Below are 19,847 nucleotides of genomic sequence, written 5' to 3' on the forward strand. Positions count from 1 at the left end.
GTTTCTCTCCCTCTCTCTCCCCCTTCTTCTGTCTCTCTAAAATCAGTAAATAAGGAGAGGTTTCCCTGAACAAGCCCTGGGTCTCCTCAGCTTCTGCATCCACTGCATCTGTTGGACGTTATGGAAGAATCTCACTCAAGAAAAAATAAAAAATAAAATCACTAAATAAAAAAAAATTTTTTTTAAAGAACTGGATTTATACCAGGTATTACGGACAAGGCTTAAATGGTATTACAGTTCCATCACTCAAAAAATAAATAAACTGTGGTATTGCCATACACGGGAATAATATATAAGGTAGATTTCTAGCTACTATCATGGAAAAACATACTGAAAGGATGGATGGATGGAAGGAAGGAAGGAAGGAAGGAAGGAAGGAAGGAAGGAAGGAAGGGAGGGAGGAAGGAAGGAAGGGAGGGAGGGAGGAAGAGAGGGAATCTGACCTACCAGTTTCTACAGGAACATGTATGTATGCCTGAAGGACAGTCCCTGAACTGAGAGGGGGACTCACCTTCCCAGGGATGTGAGCAGAGCTGGAGGTGGAGAATCAAGATAGACTCGCTGGCTGGGTTACACTGTGTGTGTGTGTGTGTGTCTGTGTGAGTGTGTATGTGCGTGCGTGTGCGCGCATGTGTTTATTTGAACCAAACTGATAACTATTGCGGGGAAGCAATATCTCAACAGATTGAGAAATGCTCCCTGGGTTTCTTAAAACAAAATATAACTTGGGCAACTTTAAAAAATTAAAAAATGAATATTGCTGTATTTAAATATATTACTACCTATGAGTAAAGGAACCTGGTTAATTATTCTCTCTTTTCTGGTCAGAAGGAGGCTCATTTTCCAGTCTTCAAAGAGCTGAAAATACAGTAATATTAAATCCTGCTCCTGTGTGACCTTATGGGACATGTAAGAAATAAAAGAGCCAAAGATAAAATATATAATAAAGATAGTAATAATGGGTATATGGTTTAGAATGTGCTGGTCCCAGGATAACCCTTCTCCTGGGTTTATCTAGTTAAATTTCCTTTTAAGTTTGTTTGTGGATGACAGCGATACCACTGGGAATGAACCTGAGGCTGTGTTTAAATACTTACTACTAACTAGCCCCTCTGACATCTCTGTATTCACTATTGACACAGTTAATCTACTTAATTACAGTGTTGTTGATATCTCAAAGTCCTCTTATTTACTTTGCATCCTGAAAAATCCTTTGAAATCTAAACAGTCTACTACCTCTCTAGCTCTGTTTGGAAAGGTTACAATCTTAGGGTCATTTGAAAGTGGGGATGGGAGCTGAGGAGAGGGACAGGCTGGGGGCTGTTTTTCCAGTATGGAGTAGAATGTAGAAATCTTCTGGGAACAGACAAATATACTGGATTGTTACCAGCAACTTTGCCCCTCTCAGATCATCATTTTTCTGTTTGAGGAAGTGATTTCTTAGAATCTATAGTTACACTAGTAATTAAATACAAAGAATAAAATATATTCCAAAGTGTAATATACTTTATGTGTACCAGTATCTGACACATACCATGTGCTCAACAAATACCTATTGGCTTATTGCATAGCAAAGAAGTACTAAATAATCTAAATAATGAAGAAACAAAAAAATCATTTCTATTTCTTTCAAAAAATATTAATTGAACTCCTACACTGTGTGCCAGGCATTGGGCCCAGCACTGGGCCAGTACAATGGATAATATTTAGTTCTTGTCTTAAAGGAGTTCACAGTACAAAGGATGAAAATAAAGCACAAACATTTTCCATTGGAGCAAATACTCAATGGCTGTCCATTATTTCTAACACCCAATTTCAAATCGTACTTATTGTACTATTACATCTAACCTAAAAGCATCCATTTCTGCCTCTGATCACCCAGTAATGTTTTATTTCAACAGCATGTTCAACATCAACACCAATCTCAACAAATATTCCCTGGTACCAAATGTATCTAATGTTCCCTGGTACCCGGGTATCTAATGCATGATGGGCATGAGGGACAATATGACACCAGGTTCACATTCTAAGAGTTGACACGTCGGGGGAATGAAATAAAGCCATTCATTGAACAAGTCTTCTAAAACATTTTAATGGATAAGAGAAAAGGTTAATTGCCAAATTACCTGTACACATCAAACCACTATGGGGATCTGGAGGAAGAAATACCTTTCAGCTTGATGTTCCAATATGGTGTTAGAGGGGCGATGGGGCTGGCTCAGTCTTAACAGACTAAGCAGAGAGATGGGGGACATTCAGGCCAGTGAGAGAAATGACACATACTCTTAATCAAAAGTCCAAAGACAAGCCACTCTGTATTAAATATGCAGAGGCCACAAAGATAAAATAGAAAGAGAATAGCACATTGACTATCACCATGGACTGCCTTCAGGACTGTTTATTAATATTCCCAGAAAGTCACTTTACTATTACATACACATCTGCCTTGAGATGGTGACCTACTGGAAAGGAATACAAGCCCCCATGTAGAGTGTAATTCCCTGATACTTGTATTGTTAGAGTTCATACGCAGGGCAAAGGCATTAGCATAATACTGGCTCTGGACTTTGGATTTTTAACCAAATGATAAAAATGACTCACTTTCTCTTGTCTCTGCATGCTTCCCTTACTATCTTGGCCTATTTCTCTTCTCCCTTACTTTATTTTTCTCTCTCCACCCTTCTCTAAGTTAAAAAAAAAAAAAAATCAATGCCACAAGTCTGTACGTTTAAATTCAGCCCACATGACATTTCCTTCGAGTTTAATTGCTTCCATACAATTTATATCCGCTAGTCACGCTAGACCCCAGAGTATTAAGCATGCTCTTTTACAAAGAAGCTCTTGTCCTATAATAACCCCCATAATTAAAATGCAGGAATTATGGGTAAAGTCCAGCCGGATGATGCCGGGCGAAACAAACAGATTTTTAAATTCACCCAAAGCAGGCAGGAAGCAAGTCAAAGCCAGCCAGTCTACCATCAGGCTTCAGAGCAAAAACACTGGAGCACTAGCTCAAATGGAGATCTGGGCATCTCCGCACGGCCAGCACGTCGGAACGAAGCCAGACACTTTATCTTTGAGCTGCTGTGAAGAGCCACTGCACAATGTCCCTTAAAGAGAACTGGTTACATTCTCTCTGCTTTCAAGTCAGCCTATTCCAAAAAGTTCTAGTGGTGGTCTCCAAAGGCTGCTCTTTCAAATGTCTTTAAAATGAATAACTAATTCTTCATTACTCTGAGCAGATTAAGGTTATTCCTTCCTATAAACCTCTTGGGCAACATTTCTGGTCTTGACCTATAGCACAGGACATTTACAAACATTTCAAGATCTTTTATAAACTCTTTCTGGAAATTTGTTCAATTTATCCCATTATCTTTCTCTCTTCTCAACAAACCGACCTCCCCAAAAATTCACCTTTGAAACATTATAACTGCATGAGGCACAAACCGGACTTCCTGGATCTCATTCAGGTAGCCCACCTTACATAAGCATTGTGCCTACCTTTCTTATAAAATCCCTGTAAGCAACACTTTTGATCCTCCCGACTGTATTCAGATAAATGCCTCTCCACTAGGGTCAGTAACAATTTTTAATTCTATGCAATCTCTCCTTTTGTTCAAAACCCATTCAGAACAAGAACAAAACAACCTGAACTACTTATCAGATTCCCATGCTCAATTTAAATGTTTCTATAGCTTACCCCTTTGCCTATATTCCCTCGTTGATTTTCATAGACAAATGATAAGTTAGAACAATATAGTTTATGTCGAATGTTATCCTAGCCTTAGAAACTAACAGATAAAAACATTTTGCTTATTGCCAATGAACTACTTTTGAACTATTATAATAAAAAACAATTTTTAAGCTACCACTAAAACAGAATGCCATTTGAGGTTTGTTTATCTTTTACATGCTATACAAATGTATTATTTATTGAAGTAGTCTAGATCTGGACATGTTTCAGAACCATAATCACTTTATGTACCGAGTCACTGGACAGATCAAAGTAAAATCAGATTTTTAAAACGTTCATTTAAATAACCATATTTACATTTTGGAAAGAAACTTTATATTTTAATGGTATTATATAGATATTATTTATTTCACAGTCTCCTTTTCTCTTGTTCCACTATATAACTTTTTTGTTTTACTCTTGGCAGACTTTACTCTCACTGTACAAAACAGACATTGTTTTTAAAAACCCATTTATTTGCAATACGTGTCAGTAAATATGATCTTTCACTTTAGCTCAAGCAACGCCATGGTATCAGTTTACACCTCTATGCTCACTTAGAAGTTTAAAATACTCTTTTTTTTTCAGCAGCTCTCAAAACTGGACTCCAAAGAGATACGTACCAGTCACCACAATATTTACCACACCTCACAAGGACCTTCCAAGAACTCTTAAAACTTAACTTGTTACTGCCACTTGGCTTTAAGGAGAGTATGGACAATGCACTCTAATTAGCCAGAACGTGGGCTCTTTTATTCACGCACGAGGCAAGTTGAACATTCCAAAATCATGTGCAACTGAGAAACCCAAGTTCTTTAATGGTTTTCAACCAATTAACTAGGGCTGGCCAATTATTAGGTTAAACAAAAAACACTGTGGCACAACTTGACTCACTTCACTCTGGCTAATAATTAAAAAGGTTGTGCTGGTCCATCCCTTGCTCTCTACTCACCTGCCATAGTTTCAGGCAAAAAGGTTAGATTCTAGATCTAACCTTTAAAATCATTTCTTTAATGTTGACATTCTGAATTGTCCATAATGACCCTACATTCTACTCTGCTCCTGCTGTTAAATATCTGTTAATAATCACAGGCTACTCAATAGTTATTAACAGGTAAGCAACAGACAAATAGAACAATGGCTGCACTGTCGACTGCATGGGTTGCACCCCTGGACCTTTGCTTGAGAGCTCTGCTTCCCAAAGCCCACAGACAGCCCTTGCCATCTCCATGTTTACAGAAATGCAAGGTCGGTAAATTCAAGTTTAAGTCTTCTCAGACCACGCATACATAACGTAGCTAAACTTTTTTAAACTAAGGAAAAAATATTATATCTTAAAAATACACTTGGGTACAGCTTAACCTTTAAGTAACTGATTCTTTCTCCATTCCTATCTTTCCTTCCTTCAAGTTTTTATATACTATATATATTTATGGTTGGATTTTATGTTAAACTGCATGAATAGCCAAATATATGTTGGATGATTTAATTATGTAAAAAGGATCCACATTTCCCAAACATTCTGTATACATAAGCTTATATTTCATACATTACATAAAACAAAGGTCCGTAAAAGTAGAGATAATTGCACTAGAGAGTGCATCTTCAGAAAACATAGGTAATTTTATAAGGCGCATTGAAATTTACTGCTATTTTTATGATTCTTAATCCCTCCTTCAAAATTCACATGTTTATACAAATTCCAAACCAGTAACAAAGCCATTAGGTGCTCCCGTACTAGCAAAACACAACAGAGTGGCCTTTTAATTTCCACCTTTAACTACAAAATATATCCAGACTCATTCAAACCAGTTTGATGTAATTAAATGTTTTATTTACTTACCTACTGTGAAAGGATAAACTGGCCTGGGCATTTACCTGCACTAATTTCAGAATCGCCTTTACCACATACCAAAATCAGTTAAAGATGAGAAAGATAAACGATCATCTCAAACTACAGTTACATAATATTCCAAAACGTAAATTTTTAACTGATACTCTCCAAACAGAATCTGCTATGTTTATGGTTGCAATTAAGTATGATGCGTCCCAGCAATAACAGCCCCATGTGCTATAAACTGTGACGAGGGTTCTACCACAGCTAGGACTGAAGACTGTAATCCCTCATGGCAAGTGGTTATCATAGAGGAATATTTTTACCAAGTCTTTTAACTTATCTTAGTTATGAAACTCCAATTTCAGACCTCATCTTAACAGGATGTTTAAATAAGCAAATGCGCGGTCCTTCTATATGCCATCGGACCTGTAGTGAGTGAGGGAACTGCACTCCTCAGTAGGAACACCATAGAGTAAATGGGAACTGGAGGAGGTACCTTATCCAACTAAGGTGCCTAATTTCTTCATTTTTCTCTCTTCAAAAGCTAGATTATGTAAATTAGTACCATCGGCTCTTGTCCTACCCTGAGGAAAGAAAGTGTTCTCAATGGAAAATCTATCCCCTGGACATGTTTCAGTTCTCATCTTGACCTTGGCGAAACAACCCACAGAACTAACCATGCCTCCTTCCTGAGTTTCCCTGCATTTCATGCACTACTTTCTGGATTCCCTCCTATCTCTGGCTGTTTCTTCTCCATCTCCTTTAAAGGATCTGTGGGGGTTTCCTTCTCTTTTTTTCTCTATCTATAACCACTCAGGAATCTCATCCACATCAGAATTTGGAAAAACATATATATAGTTATAGTTATACATATATAGTTAGATAAGATTAGTTATCTGGACATAAATTAGTTAACATGTGTGTGTGTGTGTGTGTGTGTGTGTGTCTCCCTTGGATATCCTAATGTTACCTCAAACTCAACATGTTAAAAAATTTTTTGACCTCTTCTAAACCTTCCAGCACTGCTTGTTACAATTAGACGTACCATGATTCATGCCATTACACAGCCTGCAACTCTTCCTTTTTCCATCTGTTCCTCACTGCCCTGATCTAATCTATACCAAATCCTGTCGACTTAACATCCCTTAAATGATGTCACGTGTTCCCTTTTTCAGTACCACCAAAGCAAGTTCCCAGCGACTAAAACACTCTTTGAGAACTTCATTCCAGAGTAGCAAATGTTCAAGTCACTGCCTGTGAATCCCAAAACTGCAGTTAAAATTTCTATCCCCATTTCATCCCATAATAGCCCACAGACTGTCTTCAAAAACCTCGTCAGTTTTTGGAGCACCAAGGACATCAACTTCTTGAACCACAAAGCCAAATCCCAGTCTCTGAACTATAGTTACCCAAACAAAGCTTTTCTCCCTAAGACCTCCCCATCAGTCATCACATCTAGGTCTCCATAATTTGATCCATGCCTATACTCTATGCAGATCCAAGGCTATATAAGGGTCAACCAGAAACAAAGACCACCTAAGCTGTGGCTCCCACAATAGCAAAACAACAAACTGATGCCATTATAAGTGAAGTCATATGTGTGCGTAATAAATCCCTGGAAGACATGGAAGTGACTGTGAAGAGTGGTTACACTTCAATAAAAACTAGTGGGTAAATGATTCTTTTTACTTTATATCCTTCAGTTGTGTTTTAGTATTTTTTGTAAGAGTAGGTTAAAAAGTCAGCTTTTGAAAAATAAACCCTAAAATAAAATCAGTAAAAGTTATGTCGGTTTATTTTAGTTACATATCATTTTCTTGCATGTTCTATTTTTCAATGGGTTACCACAGCTACTTCCCCAATCTTTGAACACCTGGGCCAAAAAATGATTTTCATGGACAAATTGGGAGAAAACCAATATTCAGCATCTTAATGTCTGTAGGAAAGCCAGCATAAAAGGATATATATTTTTAATAAACAATCCAGCATGTATTTTAATAATCAACCCAGCAGCATGCATGTTCTTCTCCATTCACCATGGTTTAATTACTTAGTCTATAGCTAACAATGCTTGTAGGTAGATTATTCACAAAAAAAGAATTTAGGTTTATCTTCAGTGTTCAGAACTCAAGGGTGCCAAAGCATATTTCCAAAACAATGAGTTAGCATAGGGACCACAAACACATAAAATATATTATGCACTGTAAAATAGATCATATATAACATTTGTGTCATAAAATTTGTTTCTATATTGAGACTCACTATTGAACATCTTAGATGGATTATTCTTAAGTTAATAAGAGATGATAATTGATTGGTTGGTTGATACATAAAAGACAGTTGTAAGGATGGATGGAAAAATAAAATGATAGGAAGGTGGGTGGATGGATGGATAAAGAGATAGATAAACAGAAAGATCAGTGGTTCTCAAATTATTTGCGGTAAAGGACCAGTGTTTTTTTATTTTCAATCTGTCAAGACCAGTATGTGGTCTTACTGTGAATGGCTTGGGCCACATGTGAGTCACCACAAAAGTCTGGCATACCCAAACTATCCTGTTCCATGAGACAATCCCACTGATCATGTGCTGAGGTGTCACAGCAATGTCATTTTGCTATAAGTTTCTAAACACTCTCAACTTCTTCTAATCTAGCTTGTCTTGAACCAGATACATTCATACACTGGTGTCAGTCCACGGGGCCAGACTCTGAGAAGTACTGAGATATCACCAGCTACTTCACACTGGTGTTCTGGAAAGAGATCCAGAGAACTAGGGGACAGTGAACTAGAAGAGAAAGTTCTCACAGTACGTGCTTTGGTACTATTCGAATTTATGTCATTTGTGTGTGTCACTTATTCAAAAACTTTTTTTTTAATTTAAAGAAGTCATCTGAAAACATTAACATGTGATTCAGCATTGTGGCTTAGCGTGAAAAGGTTCTCGCTGGGCTTAACTGAGAGTTTAGGAAAGATGCCCCTGAGAGGGAGGCTCCTGGCTGCTCAGACTGGGCATCCTCAGGGAATAGGGTCTACATGGGCCTTGGTGGGTTCACTGGGTTGCAAAATCTAAATTTCGTCTGTGCCCTATTGATCAGCCTCAAAAGAGCTGAGAAACTATTGAAAACTACAAGAGGGTGTTTTGGGAACAACTAGAGCCACAAGCTATTCTTTTACCAGCAGAAATGGCAGGCTCAGTAGGGGTGGGCCTGAGTCAAGAGCAAAGACCACCCACTATTGTAAAACTGCACAGGCTAAACTGAATATATGACATATGGATCAACAGATGGATCGGTGAATGGCTATAAAAGACTCTGCCATTTCAAGACTGTTAAGTTAGCATAAAATGCTTATTCCCTAAACAACTAGAAAGATCTCAACATAGAGGTCTTATCCTACTTTCAGATAAAGCTAAGCTTGGCAATCTCAGAATTAAGAGATGAGGAAGTTAACACTTACTAGCTAAACGGCAGTATGCCCATCCCAACTGACGGTCTACAGCCTCACCGGGATGCACATTCACTTACCAACCAACACTTGTTATCACCCAAGTTAGGCTAGGTTCCTGGCCTCAAAACCACACCTTTAGGCCCTGGCCAGGTAGCTCTGTTGTTTAGAGTGTCATTCCTGATCAGGGCACAAACAAAAATCAACCAATAAATGCATAGATAAGTGGACCAACAAACTGATGTGTTTCTTTCTTTCTCTCTCTTTCTCTCTTTCTCCCCCCCTTAAAATTAATAAATAAAATTTTTTTTAAAAAACCACACCCTTAGCATTTCTGCCCCTGTACTTCTCTTCCTATCCCCTCTTTCCTGGGAGGCCTCTTTGCCCACCTACCCACATTCTTCCCATTTTTCAAGGTTCCATTTATGTCCAACCACATTACAGAGATGTCTGTGAACACCCACCCACCCCTCATCCATCTTCCTCTCCACTGCATTTAGTAGATGGAGCTACAATTCTAAAACTTCAGTCCAAAGGGCATAGGCATGATGGAATTACATTCCCAAACATGGCAGATTCCTATGAGAAATGGCTAATGCAAATGGCTAAAAGAAAACAGGACAGGATTCCTTCCTTATCAAGCACCGACCTATGTGCCAGTCACTGTGCTCAGGTCAGACAATGACAAGCAAGACAAACATCATTCTTGCCTCCTGGAGGTTAGAGTAGTAAGAAAAGAGAAATAATTAAACAGTATTATGGCAGCAGTGCTTCAGCTGGGGGGACACAGAAGGCTCTGGGAGCATACAACAGGCTCATCTAAATCAGCGCGGGGGCCAAGTCAGGGAGAACCTCCTGCAGGGGTGGCAGCTACACTGATGTCTGAAGGTAGCATAGGAGTTAACCAGGCAAAAAGCAGGGAAATAATGTTCCAGGCACAGGTAACAGCTTGTGCCAAGTTTCCAAAGCCAGAGGGAGCAAAGCCAATGGGTGAAACCAAAAGACGTTCAGTACAGCTGCAAATTTCAGACTGGTAGTCAAAATAGAAAAGGCTGCCTTATTATGACACCACTCACAAGAGTTCCAACACACGGGGAGCAGCTGCTCCAGGCTCTGCCACCACACAGGTCAGAAGGCAGCTATTTAGCTTGGTCTGTCTGTGTTCGTTCCCCTTGTCTCTCCAACTAGATTGTCAGCAGCCTGAGGTCAGGAAACCTGGCACCCATCGCTCTAACCTCACAGTACACTGCATGGTACAAGCACACAAGAGGAGTTCAATAATTTTTCGTTGTAACTGCTGATACAGCTAATGTCCTTTAGGCGCCACAAAGGAAAGGTCATGGGAATTCACAGCTCCTATCCCCATGTCAAACGGCAATAACAGTAATAAACTTTCAACAGTGTTTACCTGCCAGGCACCACAGGCACAACAATAGGCACTGCATATATATCCCCTGATTTCACTTCACCTAACAGCACCAAACAACTGAACATTGTTTTGTCCTTTCCTATTTATCATCTTCTGTGCCTAAGTGGAACAGTAAATAAAAGCTAGGATTCTAGGGAAGAGAGCACGCAGATAAAGGATAAACTGAAGGAAATCCATATGACCTGAGATTTTCCATAAGCCGACTTCTTATCTTGAGAGGACTTCTATGGAGAATTCTTGGTTAAGATTTTAGCAATAACTGTCAGTTCATTTCTAAAGAAAAAAACCCAAAACAAAGCAAAACAAAAGCACTTCCGTTACATAAGCTCCAGCCTTCAGTTACTGAGCTTCAGCTAAGATGGCCCAAGACTCCAAATCTACCTACCAAAATCTACCACTCCACTGATTCTTCTTTTTCCTTCTCTTGAAATTTTTATAACTCCACTCTTGCCAATTTAAAAAGAAAGGTATGCCCTGACCAGTGTGGCTCAGTTGGTTGAGTGTTGTCCCACAAAGCAAAAGGTCACGGGTTTGACTCCTGGTTTAGGGCACATGCCTGGGTTGTGGGTTCAGTTCCACTGAAGGTGCATATGAATAAGAGGCAACGAAGAGAGGTTTCTCTCTCCCATCCATAGTTTCGTTTCCCTCTCACATCGATGCTACTCTCCCTCTCTATCTGCCTCCCTTCCTCTCACTCTAAAACTAAATAAAATCTTTTTTTAAAAAAAGGAAATATGTTTATTGTAGGACATTTGGAACAGACAGAAAGGCAGAAATTTGACAAGAAAAATCATCCATAATCCCAGAAATGACTATTATACACATTTTGGTATGTACCCTTCTCTCTCTCTCTCTCTCTCTCTCTCTCACACAGACACTTTTAAAAAGAAACCAGGATTACAAGACTATAAAACTGTACTGTTATTGCTATTTTTCTTGTGTTGTATCCCACTTGTCTAATATTTAGGGACATTTCTCACCTCTAAGCATTGGTAATTGACTATTAAATCAAGAAATATAAATGAAAATATATATACACAAAGCACACTGAAAAGAAAAACTGTAATTTGACTCACACATGAAACTCTCAGCTATAAGAATAGTTAAGATCACAAAAAGGTTTCATTCCCGAGTGGATGGTAATAGATGATAGTTATAATACAAATGTTCAAAAATCAAATTTAAGTTTGTGAAATATTGGCTTAAACAAAAATAAACTAATTTTTGGAATAAGTAACCTTGGGGTCCTTAATGTATAATATATTGTGAATTCTAAGGGAAGGATAGAGCATGCCACATATCCTAAACCTATTGGTCCAGAAACCCTTTGTTCACAAAGCATCTGAATGAACCAGGGCTCCAAAGAATACACCCTGGAAAACAGTGCTCTACCGGTATTTCAATGCACTAAAACATTCACAGCCTCCCACAGTCCAGAAGAGCAATCCCTTCAGAATTTGCCCTTCAATAATGAGATAATTACTTCAGTCCTCTGTCTTCCAAATCACCCTTTATTAAAAACAAAAAACTATCTCCTGAATTGGTTGGTTCTTTTACTTCCATTGTCCTCTCCTGTGATTAGATATTTCGCTGAAAGAGGAAGAGAGGGGAGGGGATGGGATTTCAGGCTGTAATTCCTACAAGTCTTAACTCAGTTGATCAACAAACAAAAATTGAGACTCAATGCCTCAAACCTCTACAGAAATTTATTTCTAATCAATCTTTGCAATTATAAAGGTAATGAGAAAAAACTGGCTTTGTTCTCCACGACTTCACAAACATTCTCTAATTGAAGCCCTCCACAAGCCCGCAGCAGTGCACCCAGTCAATTAGGTCATCACCTCCCAGTCACATCTGTGTTCCCTATAAAATGATAGGGATCTCTTAATGGTGAAAATCTTGAAAATAAAATATAAATAGGGACTGTCGGTGTACCATCCATGTCTGGTAAGTTTGTTTCATCACCTCTCTCTCTCCCTACACCCTGCACCAAGAGCTCCAAATTTGATCACCCAGACTGAGTTCAGAAGCAAACTCTAATGCTCCATCCACCACTCCAGAGTTATCTGGTCACCAAGGATACCTAATTATAGGGCCTAATTATGGGCATGCAATTGGCATGAGGCAGCACAATGGAAGGGCAGGAGCACAGGTTTTAGAATCACAATTCAATCTCTGCCACTCGCCTATTATGTGACCCTAAGGCATTTACTCAACCCATCACACCTCAGTTTCCTCAACAGTAAAATGAGTTAATAATAGGTACCTGTTCATAGGGCCACTACGAGGGTTAAGAGAAAGAATATATGTGAAAGCACCTAAGGTTATGAAAAAAGTTTTTATTCACACATGTCAGGAGAGGGCTCCATGGCTGATTCTGGTGATGCCTCTCTGGGAAGCAAAGATTCAGCTCCCTGACTTGTCTGGCATAGAGCAGGCCATCAACAAATGTCAATTATCCTCCTCTCCTCAAATCTCCCATTTCTCTATTCCACCCTCCTTCCATCCCACACAAAACCAGCCCATTAGTAGCTACAGGCCAGATTCCAAAAAATAAAAAAAAGATCCTCCTCAGAAGGGGTTGAATAGTTTCCATCCAAGATGCTAAAGCAAAAGGGAATCCAGGTGGGCATTCCTATTTAGGTTCCTTAACAGGAAAAGTGATTCTCAGCCCTTATTTTAAATTTTAAAAACTGGCTTTCAATTCCAGATCCAGGTTGTCATTCAGAGACATAGCTACAACCGAGAGTCAAAATCAGCTTTTTTACTGCCAAGGTTCCTGTATCTGATTTTGGCCAGGTAGACAGGGTATGTGTGTGGGGAGAGAGGCAAGGGGAGGCAGGAAGAAACTTGTACTGAAAGTCGACTATGTGCCAGACACTTCAAGTATGTTATCTCATCTAATCTTTCAAAATACCACAAAATGGTTATTACTATCCTCATTTTACAAAGAAACTAAGGCAACAGGCAATATTTTTTTAATGACAAAAAGCCCTTCATGAAAACAACTACATTATATATTGTCATCCAAAGATAAACAGAAAGAAAACACTCAATTGTTTAAAAAAATCATTTTAAAACAACTTTTAAAATAAATATTTTCAAATTGAAAAGGACTTGAGAAATTTACATCCCACAAACATTTCTTAAGAAGTTACTCAAGCATGTACTCCAGCAAAGTGAAGGCATAAACAAAAAAAGAGTTAGACGTGGAAAAAGGAAACAGCACTTTCAGCCATGAAAAGAAATAAAAAGAAATTCCAGGATGATAACTCTGTTGTAGGGTTAAAGTCCAGAATGGCACAGAAGGATGAAGCAATCTGGATCTAAAAGCTTAGGGGAAAGACTTGATAGAACTGATGGGATTAAGAGCCTAGAAAAATTTTGAGACATTAATAAAGACAAATAACATATAAACATATAAAGAGGCAATTAGAAATACCAGGAAGAAATGTTTTAGGAAGTCAAGGTACAAATATGAAGAAACTAAAAGGTGACACAAATGTAAACCACTGTAAGAGTGAAAAGAAAGCATCTGTTTGACTTTGGTGCTGGATATATCATCTTTGGACTGGCCGAAGAGTCCTGACAGCAGACCCAATGTGCAAGTCTAAGTAAATTATATTTATAGAATCACAATAATGTAATTGTTGTCTATGGATTTTCAACTTCAAGAATAATTTATAGTCCTGGCTGGTGTGGCTCAATGGATTGAGCACCAGCCTGCAAAACGAAAGATCACTGGTTTGATTCCCAGTCAGTGCACATGCCTGGGTTGCAAGTCAGGTCCCCAGTTGGGAGTGTGCAAGAGGCAACTGATCGATGTATTTCTCATGCTTCGACATTTCTCTCCCTCTCCTCCTCCCTCCCTTCCCCTCTCTCTAAAAATAAATAACTAAATTTTTTTTTAAAAAAGAATAATTTATGAATAAAAAGGTCAATGTGGGGGGAAAGCACAAAACTTTTATTGGTAATGGGTTACGAGCTTCAGAATGTTAGAGTATCATTGATAAAAATTACATTATGTAACTGGTAGCTACCCAAACCTCCTTGACTTACAAAATGGAGAGTCAAGAAATACTGTCAAAAGTTCACCCCAAAAATAACAAAGGTGACCCAACAAACTAAAAACAATATAAATATTAAATTTAGAAGAGGGAGAAAAAACTTAAGAAGCTACATTCTCACTTTCATATCAGGAGTTAAAGTTGGTAAGACAAAAAATAGTGATAAATGCATATTAAAGTTAAGAAGGTAACAATCTAAGAATTAAATACAGAAACAGTTAAAAAAATTAAAACGTCCTCTTTGTGAGGTTTAAGGAGGTGAAGGAAACCATTGTTTTTCAACAAAAGTCCTTCTGTTCTATTGGGTTTGTTTGTTACCAAGTGCATAAATCACTTTGGCAAAAATAATTTTCTACCACACATTTCAAAAAAGGCAAAACACGAAAATTATTACTAAAAATTGGGAGTGGAGGCAAATATTATAATTGGAATTGTATTTAAGAGTGGGGATAAAATATTTTTTCTAGTAAAATGTTATTCAAATAAAAATTTTCTGCAATGGGAAGTTCTACTGAAGCCAGATCATTTTATTCTTTATAATTCTCTATTTTCTGGTTTATGTACAATAAACATGTATTCCACTTATAACCAGAAATGTTTTAAAATTTTAATGTGATCAATGTGCAAAGTCAGTGTGCCAGGCTGCTAAGAGCCCAATACCACCACACACGTCCTGATTTTTTATCTTTAGAGGACAGCAGGAACAGTGCGGTCGTTTTCAGAGGCCCTGTGTTTTTTACATTCGATCCTCTGTGGTTACATGCTACCCTGAAGGAATGCCTGAACAGCACAGGATGAACACTCAGGAAAGGTGCCCTTCAAGATGTACCAGAAAGTGATTATATCATATGTCGAGGAACAACCTTCCCTGAGAAAACGACAAAAAGCTCTTTAAGGCATCTTAGATGTCCAGGCTTTATTTCCCATTAAGCTCATTGTTCAGCTGGTGAAGTGACATGTGGATAAAGGTGGGAATCGGGAAACTGCTCTGTAAGCAGAGGGCAACAGATTAGAGGTCCAATCCAGGATCTACCATTAAATAACCACATGATTTTCCCAAAGTTAAGTCATCACTGTTTCCTGTCCTCAGTTTTCTAGAAGAAAAAAAAAGTGGCCATCGTCATTTCTAAAAACACTTTGATTTCTGATTTAGAAAGCCTTTGACTCCTGACCTAGGATTCTACTGCTAGTCAGCCCCATTTCACAAATGATGGAGCAAAGTAATGAATCGATTTTATGAAAATTAAATCAAGGTTACTTGCCATCATTTTTCAAACTTAATCCACCAAAATACATTGCCTTTTGAGGTTGTGCAACAAAGTGTGACATATAACATTTGCCTTATTCCAACTTTAAACAAAGATCCAATAGAAACTCAGAGAACTCTTGGCAGATTGCTAATCTTGAAAGACAGTAGTCATGATGACTTAATTCCTTTAATTCCTTTAGCTACTTGGCCAAAAAAATTTCCAGGGATAGCATCAGATCAGGCTAGCCTATTACCTACCTGTTTTTTCAGCTGTTGTGTTCACTGACAATCCAGTGAAATGAAGATGCATTTTACTTTGGGCTGGGAAGTGGTTGTAGTTGGGGAGATGGGCAGACGAATCAGAGCAACTTTCTTTCTAAACTCAAGGCTAACTCACACTCTCACCCTAGTTTCACAAACATAGTTCTGAGCTACTCCAATCATTCAAAACATATATATATATAAAAGAATTTTTTTTGTTTTGCTTTTACTTGAGGGTCTTTTATTAAACCTAGCTTTCCTCAGATAATGGGCAAGCCCAGATCTTAACTTCCTATATAGTTGTCTATGTATATTCATAAACACAGTTTAAAAATCATTTGGGTCCAAAAAAAGATCCCCTCTAAATTATTGTACATTATTATTGTTCCTTCTTCTACTTTATTTCTTCCTAAGTCCATTTCTATAAAAGTCACAATAAAAATTCAAAACTGCAGTTACTTCTTAATACAAAATGCTAGCTATTTGGGACCTTTATGTACTCTGGAAACTAATGTCATCCTTCAGAACAACACCATCACATTTAGAAAGATGTTATGTTCTTACATCATGTACTTGAATTCCACCAGCCATTTAAAAATCAAAGAACTGAGTACATGTCCATACTGTCACTCAGCAACAGGAAGAAGACCAGTGGTGGAATAACATAGCCATCAAATCTGTTTCAGGACAAGTGCTTCTCAGCATTGCACTAACCACAGAAACAAAATAAAAATCTCCTCCTTGCACAAGATGTCTACAGCACTGGGATGGGGGAAGGAATAATTGGCCACCAATATGAGTCAAAGAGTTGGTCATAATAAACCTCATCCATCACTGTGTATTAGTTATTAGGGCCCTTGGATAACAATCAAAGTATCACATATTCATGCCAAAGAAAGGACTGAGCCCTGACTGGAGCGGCTCAGTAGATTGAGCGCTGACCTGAGAACTGAAAGGTCGCCAGTTCCATTCCCAGTCAGGGCGCATGCCTGGGTTGTTGGCCAGGTCCCCAGTTAGGGGTGTGCCAGAGGCAACCTATTGGTGGTTCTCTCCCTTTTTGTCTTCCTCCTTTCCCTTCTCCTAAAAATAAATAAATAAAGTCTTAAAAAAACAAAAGGATTGATTATATTTTGTAAGTAGCACATAATGTCTCAACATCACATTCAAACTAAGACTACTCCATCAAAGACACATGGGCTTTAAATAAAAAAAACTCTAAAGGCAAGTTCTTGGGAAAGAAGTTTCCCTCAACAGCTGAGAATGGCCAGCCAGGGAAGGAAATCCCAAACCAAGTGGTCCAGCTGGCACAACTTCCATCTAGGCCATGGGTAGCCTGACCCTCCATGACCTCACTGGTTACCTTAAGTTCCAGCTCAGTTTCTCCTCTGGAACATAATTATCTTAGGGTGCCACAATTGAAACAATCTTCCTTGTATCTGTGAACATATTTTCCTGTACAGTCTAACACGAATCTAATGTAACATTCATTACATCAAAAAGTCAGAACAACGTGAAGGGAAGAATGACAAAGCAGACTCCTGATTCGATGGTATTTTAAGTTACCAAGATATAATGACATAATAAAACTCCTGACCCAATTTCCACACAATTCATTTGTCCAGCCCACAACTACTTCACCGCGCAGTTGTTAATTACATCATTGCGCTGATTGGTCATTACATCACCAAGATGGGAGTGGGGAGACCTACCAGTCAGTGTTCACTTTTCCAGCTTGCCCTTCCCCATAACAGAGAGGCTGCAGACCACCTCCGCTACCGAGAGTCCTTCTTCTCCCCAAGCCTCAGAACTTTTCTCACGTGTATCTTGGTGTCACATCGCAATGGACCAGGCTCTCAGGAATCTTACTTAGAATGTGCAGGGAAGTGGGTAAGGGTTTGTGCCCCGGAGTCTGTAACAATACTTCATCTTCAGGACAAAGTCACCTATGTGTTTCATGAGGATCCTCCCCCGACCACCACCATCAAAACTACTTTTATTTCTCCAACCTCTAAGAGTTTCTGTGTCCCGAATCTCTTGCGACGCCCTGGAAGAACGTCACCAGACTCTGCTTCTGGTCCGTACCTTACAATTCCAATAGCCAGGACCCACTCCTTACTTCCCAGTTTCCTAGACCTCTGGGAAAGATACCTCGAAGGGCACACCATCACACACTCACATGCCAGCGAGCGCGCGGGCCCTGAGCGTCGTGACTCTGTATGTCCCCCCCCCACCCCACCCCCACCCCTACCCCTCGCTCCAAGCTGACTTACTTGAGGAAGTACCTCTGGCCAGTAGCCGTGAAGGTCATCTCCCAGCCCGGAGGCAGCGGCAGCTCGTCGGTCACATCGTAGGACTGCTGGCGGAGGTGCGCGTGCTGCTGCGCGGCACTGCCCGCAGCGCCCGCGCCGGTGCCCAGCTGCAGGGACGCGGGCGACGAGTGCGAGCGAACGTGCTGGGCGCCACCGACCAGCCGGGGCCCCGGGTGGCCGCCGGAGGAGTCGGTGCTCGACTGGCGCGAGTGCGAGCCGGAGTCAGGCTCCTTGAAGAACGATTCTGGCAAGATCTTCTTCCGCCACGAACTGGGCTTGGGGTTCATGACCGAGTTGAAGAGGGCTTCGAGGTCTGTGTCTAGGTCCTGCGTGACGTGGATCACTTGCTGCCCGGGCGGCGGGAGCGGAGGGGGCGCCGAGGCCGGATTCATCTTCTGCAAGGAAAAAGGTCAAATCAACCTTTTACTTAAAGTCAGAGGAGAGGGTACGAGGAGAAAATGGAGAGAAAAGAGACAGATAGGGGTCCGCCTTGGGATCCAAGACTCAGTCGTTAAGATCAGCCGGATGGGGGAGGGGTCCCTCCGGTCCTCCGGAATTATGCAACTTTCTTGGAGCAAAGAAGTTACTGAGGAGCAGGAAAAGCAGGGAGTGCGGGGCGGGGGGTGGGCGGCGGCGAGGGGAAGGTAGCTGCATTCGGGATGTTACTGAACTGTTGATGACAAAGAACAGGTCGTAACTCTCCAGGGCAGGCAAACCCCCCCGAAAGAAGTCTCAGCCCAAGCCAACACCACATCTCGACCCCGGAAGCCCCAGGGGCCGGGTGCCCTGGAGTGAGTGGTGCGCGGGCGCGCTCCAGTGGGCACTACCTGGGCGCGCAGTGAAGCCGAGTCTGGGCGTGCGGCGGCCGCCGTCGGGCCTGGGTCGCTCGGATGCGTCCCGAGCTTGCAGGACTGGAGCCGGAGCCCGGCTGGCAAATACCGACCCGCCTCGGTGCCTGGCAGTCGAAGGGCTTCGGCTCTCACATCCCCAAAACTGGCCTCAGACGTTCGGGATCTCGGAGGAGGAGGCGAAGGAGAAGCAGACAGCACGGCCGCCGCGGCTCCTGGACTGTCCCATAAACAAAGTTTGGAGCAAGCTCCCACTCCCAGGAAAGAGGCGGGCCGAACGTTGAGCTGTTGAATTATGCATGACCTCCAAGCCCTGAGCCTGCCTGCCCCCGCTCGTCCCTCCCCTTCCTCCTCCTCCTCCTCCTCCCCCACTCCGGCTCCAGAAAACCTTGGGCGTGATGGGTACTTTGCAGGCTAAGAGAAGACGGGTGTCCCCCACCCACTCCTCTTGGTCGTGCAGACCTCTCCCGCGGAGACCTGGATATGCATTCCTTTGAGTTTACCACGGACTTGGGGCGGGATCAAAGGGAAAGTGACCAGAGCCTGTTTAATCAAGGATTTGTGGACCGAAACCAAGGCCGGAGGCGGCGAGGGCACGCGGGTGAGGGGCCCAGATCGAGGCAGGGCCGGTCCTGGGTGCCGCGCCCTCCCTTCGTGCCGGGTGCCAAAG

The 19,847-nt window shown here is 40.8% G+C and overlaps 1 protein-coding gene across 1 annotated transcript in view; it reads right to left on the bottom strand.

The window, feature by feature from the left end:
* WWTR1 (WW domain containing transcription regulator 1) overlaps positions 1-19,439 on the bottom strand; it is a 128,232-nt gene extending 108,793 nt beyond the window's left edge. Inside the window, exons 1-2 of the mRNA XM_054585193.1 lie at positions 19,157-19,439; positions 18,291-18,724 (exon numbers count right to left, since the gene is read on the bottom strand). Of these exons, the coding sequence (XP_054441168.1) occupies positions 18,291-18,721 (431 nt within the window). The 5' untranslated portion in view covers positions 18,722-18,724; positions 19,157-19,439. The remainder of the gene's footprint in view (positions 1-18,290; positions 18,725-19,156) is intronic.
* Positions 19,440-19,847: the final 408 nt, after the last annotated feature.

This window comes from Pteronotus mesoamericanus, unplaced genomic scaffold, assembly GCF_021234165.1.
Source record: "Pteronotus mesoamericanus isolate MK-2021 breed Mesoamerican mustached bat unplaced genomic scaffold, CSHL_Meso_final contig_82, whole genome shotgun sequence".
Lineage (NCBI taxonomy): Eukaryota > Metazoa > Chordata > Mammalia > Chiroptera > Mormoopidae > Pteronotus > Pteronotus mesoamericanus.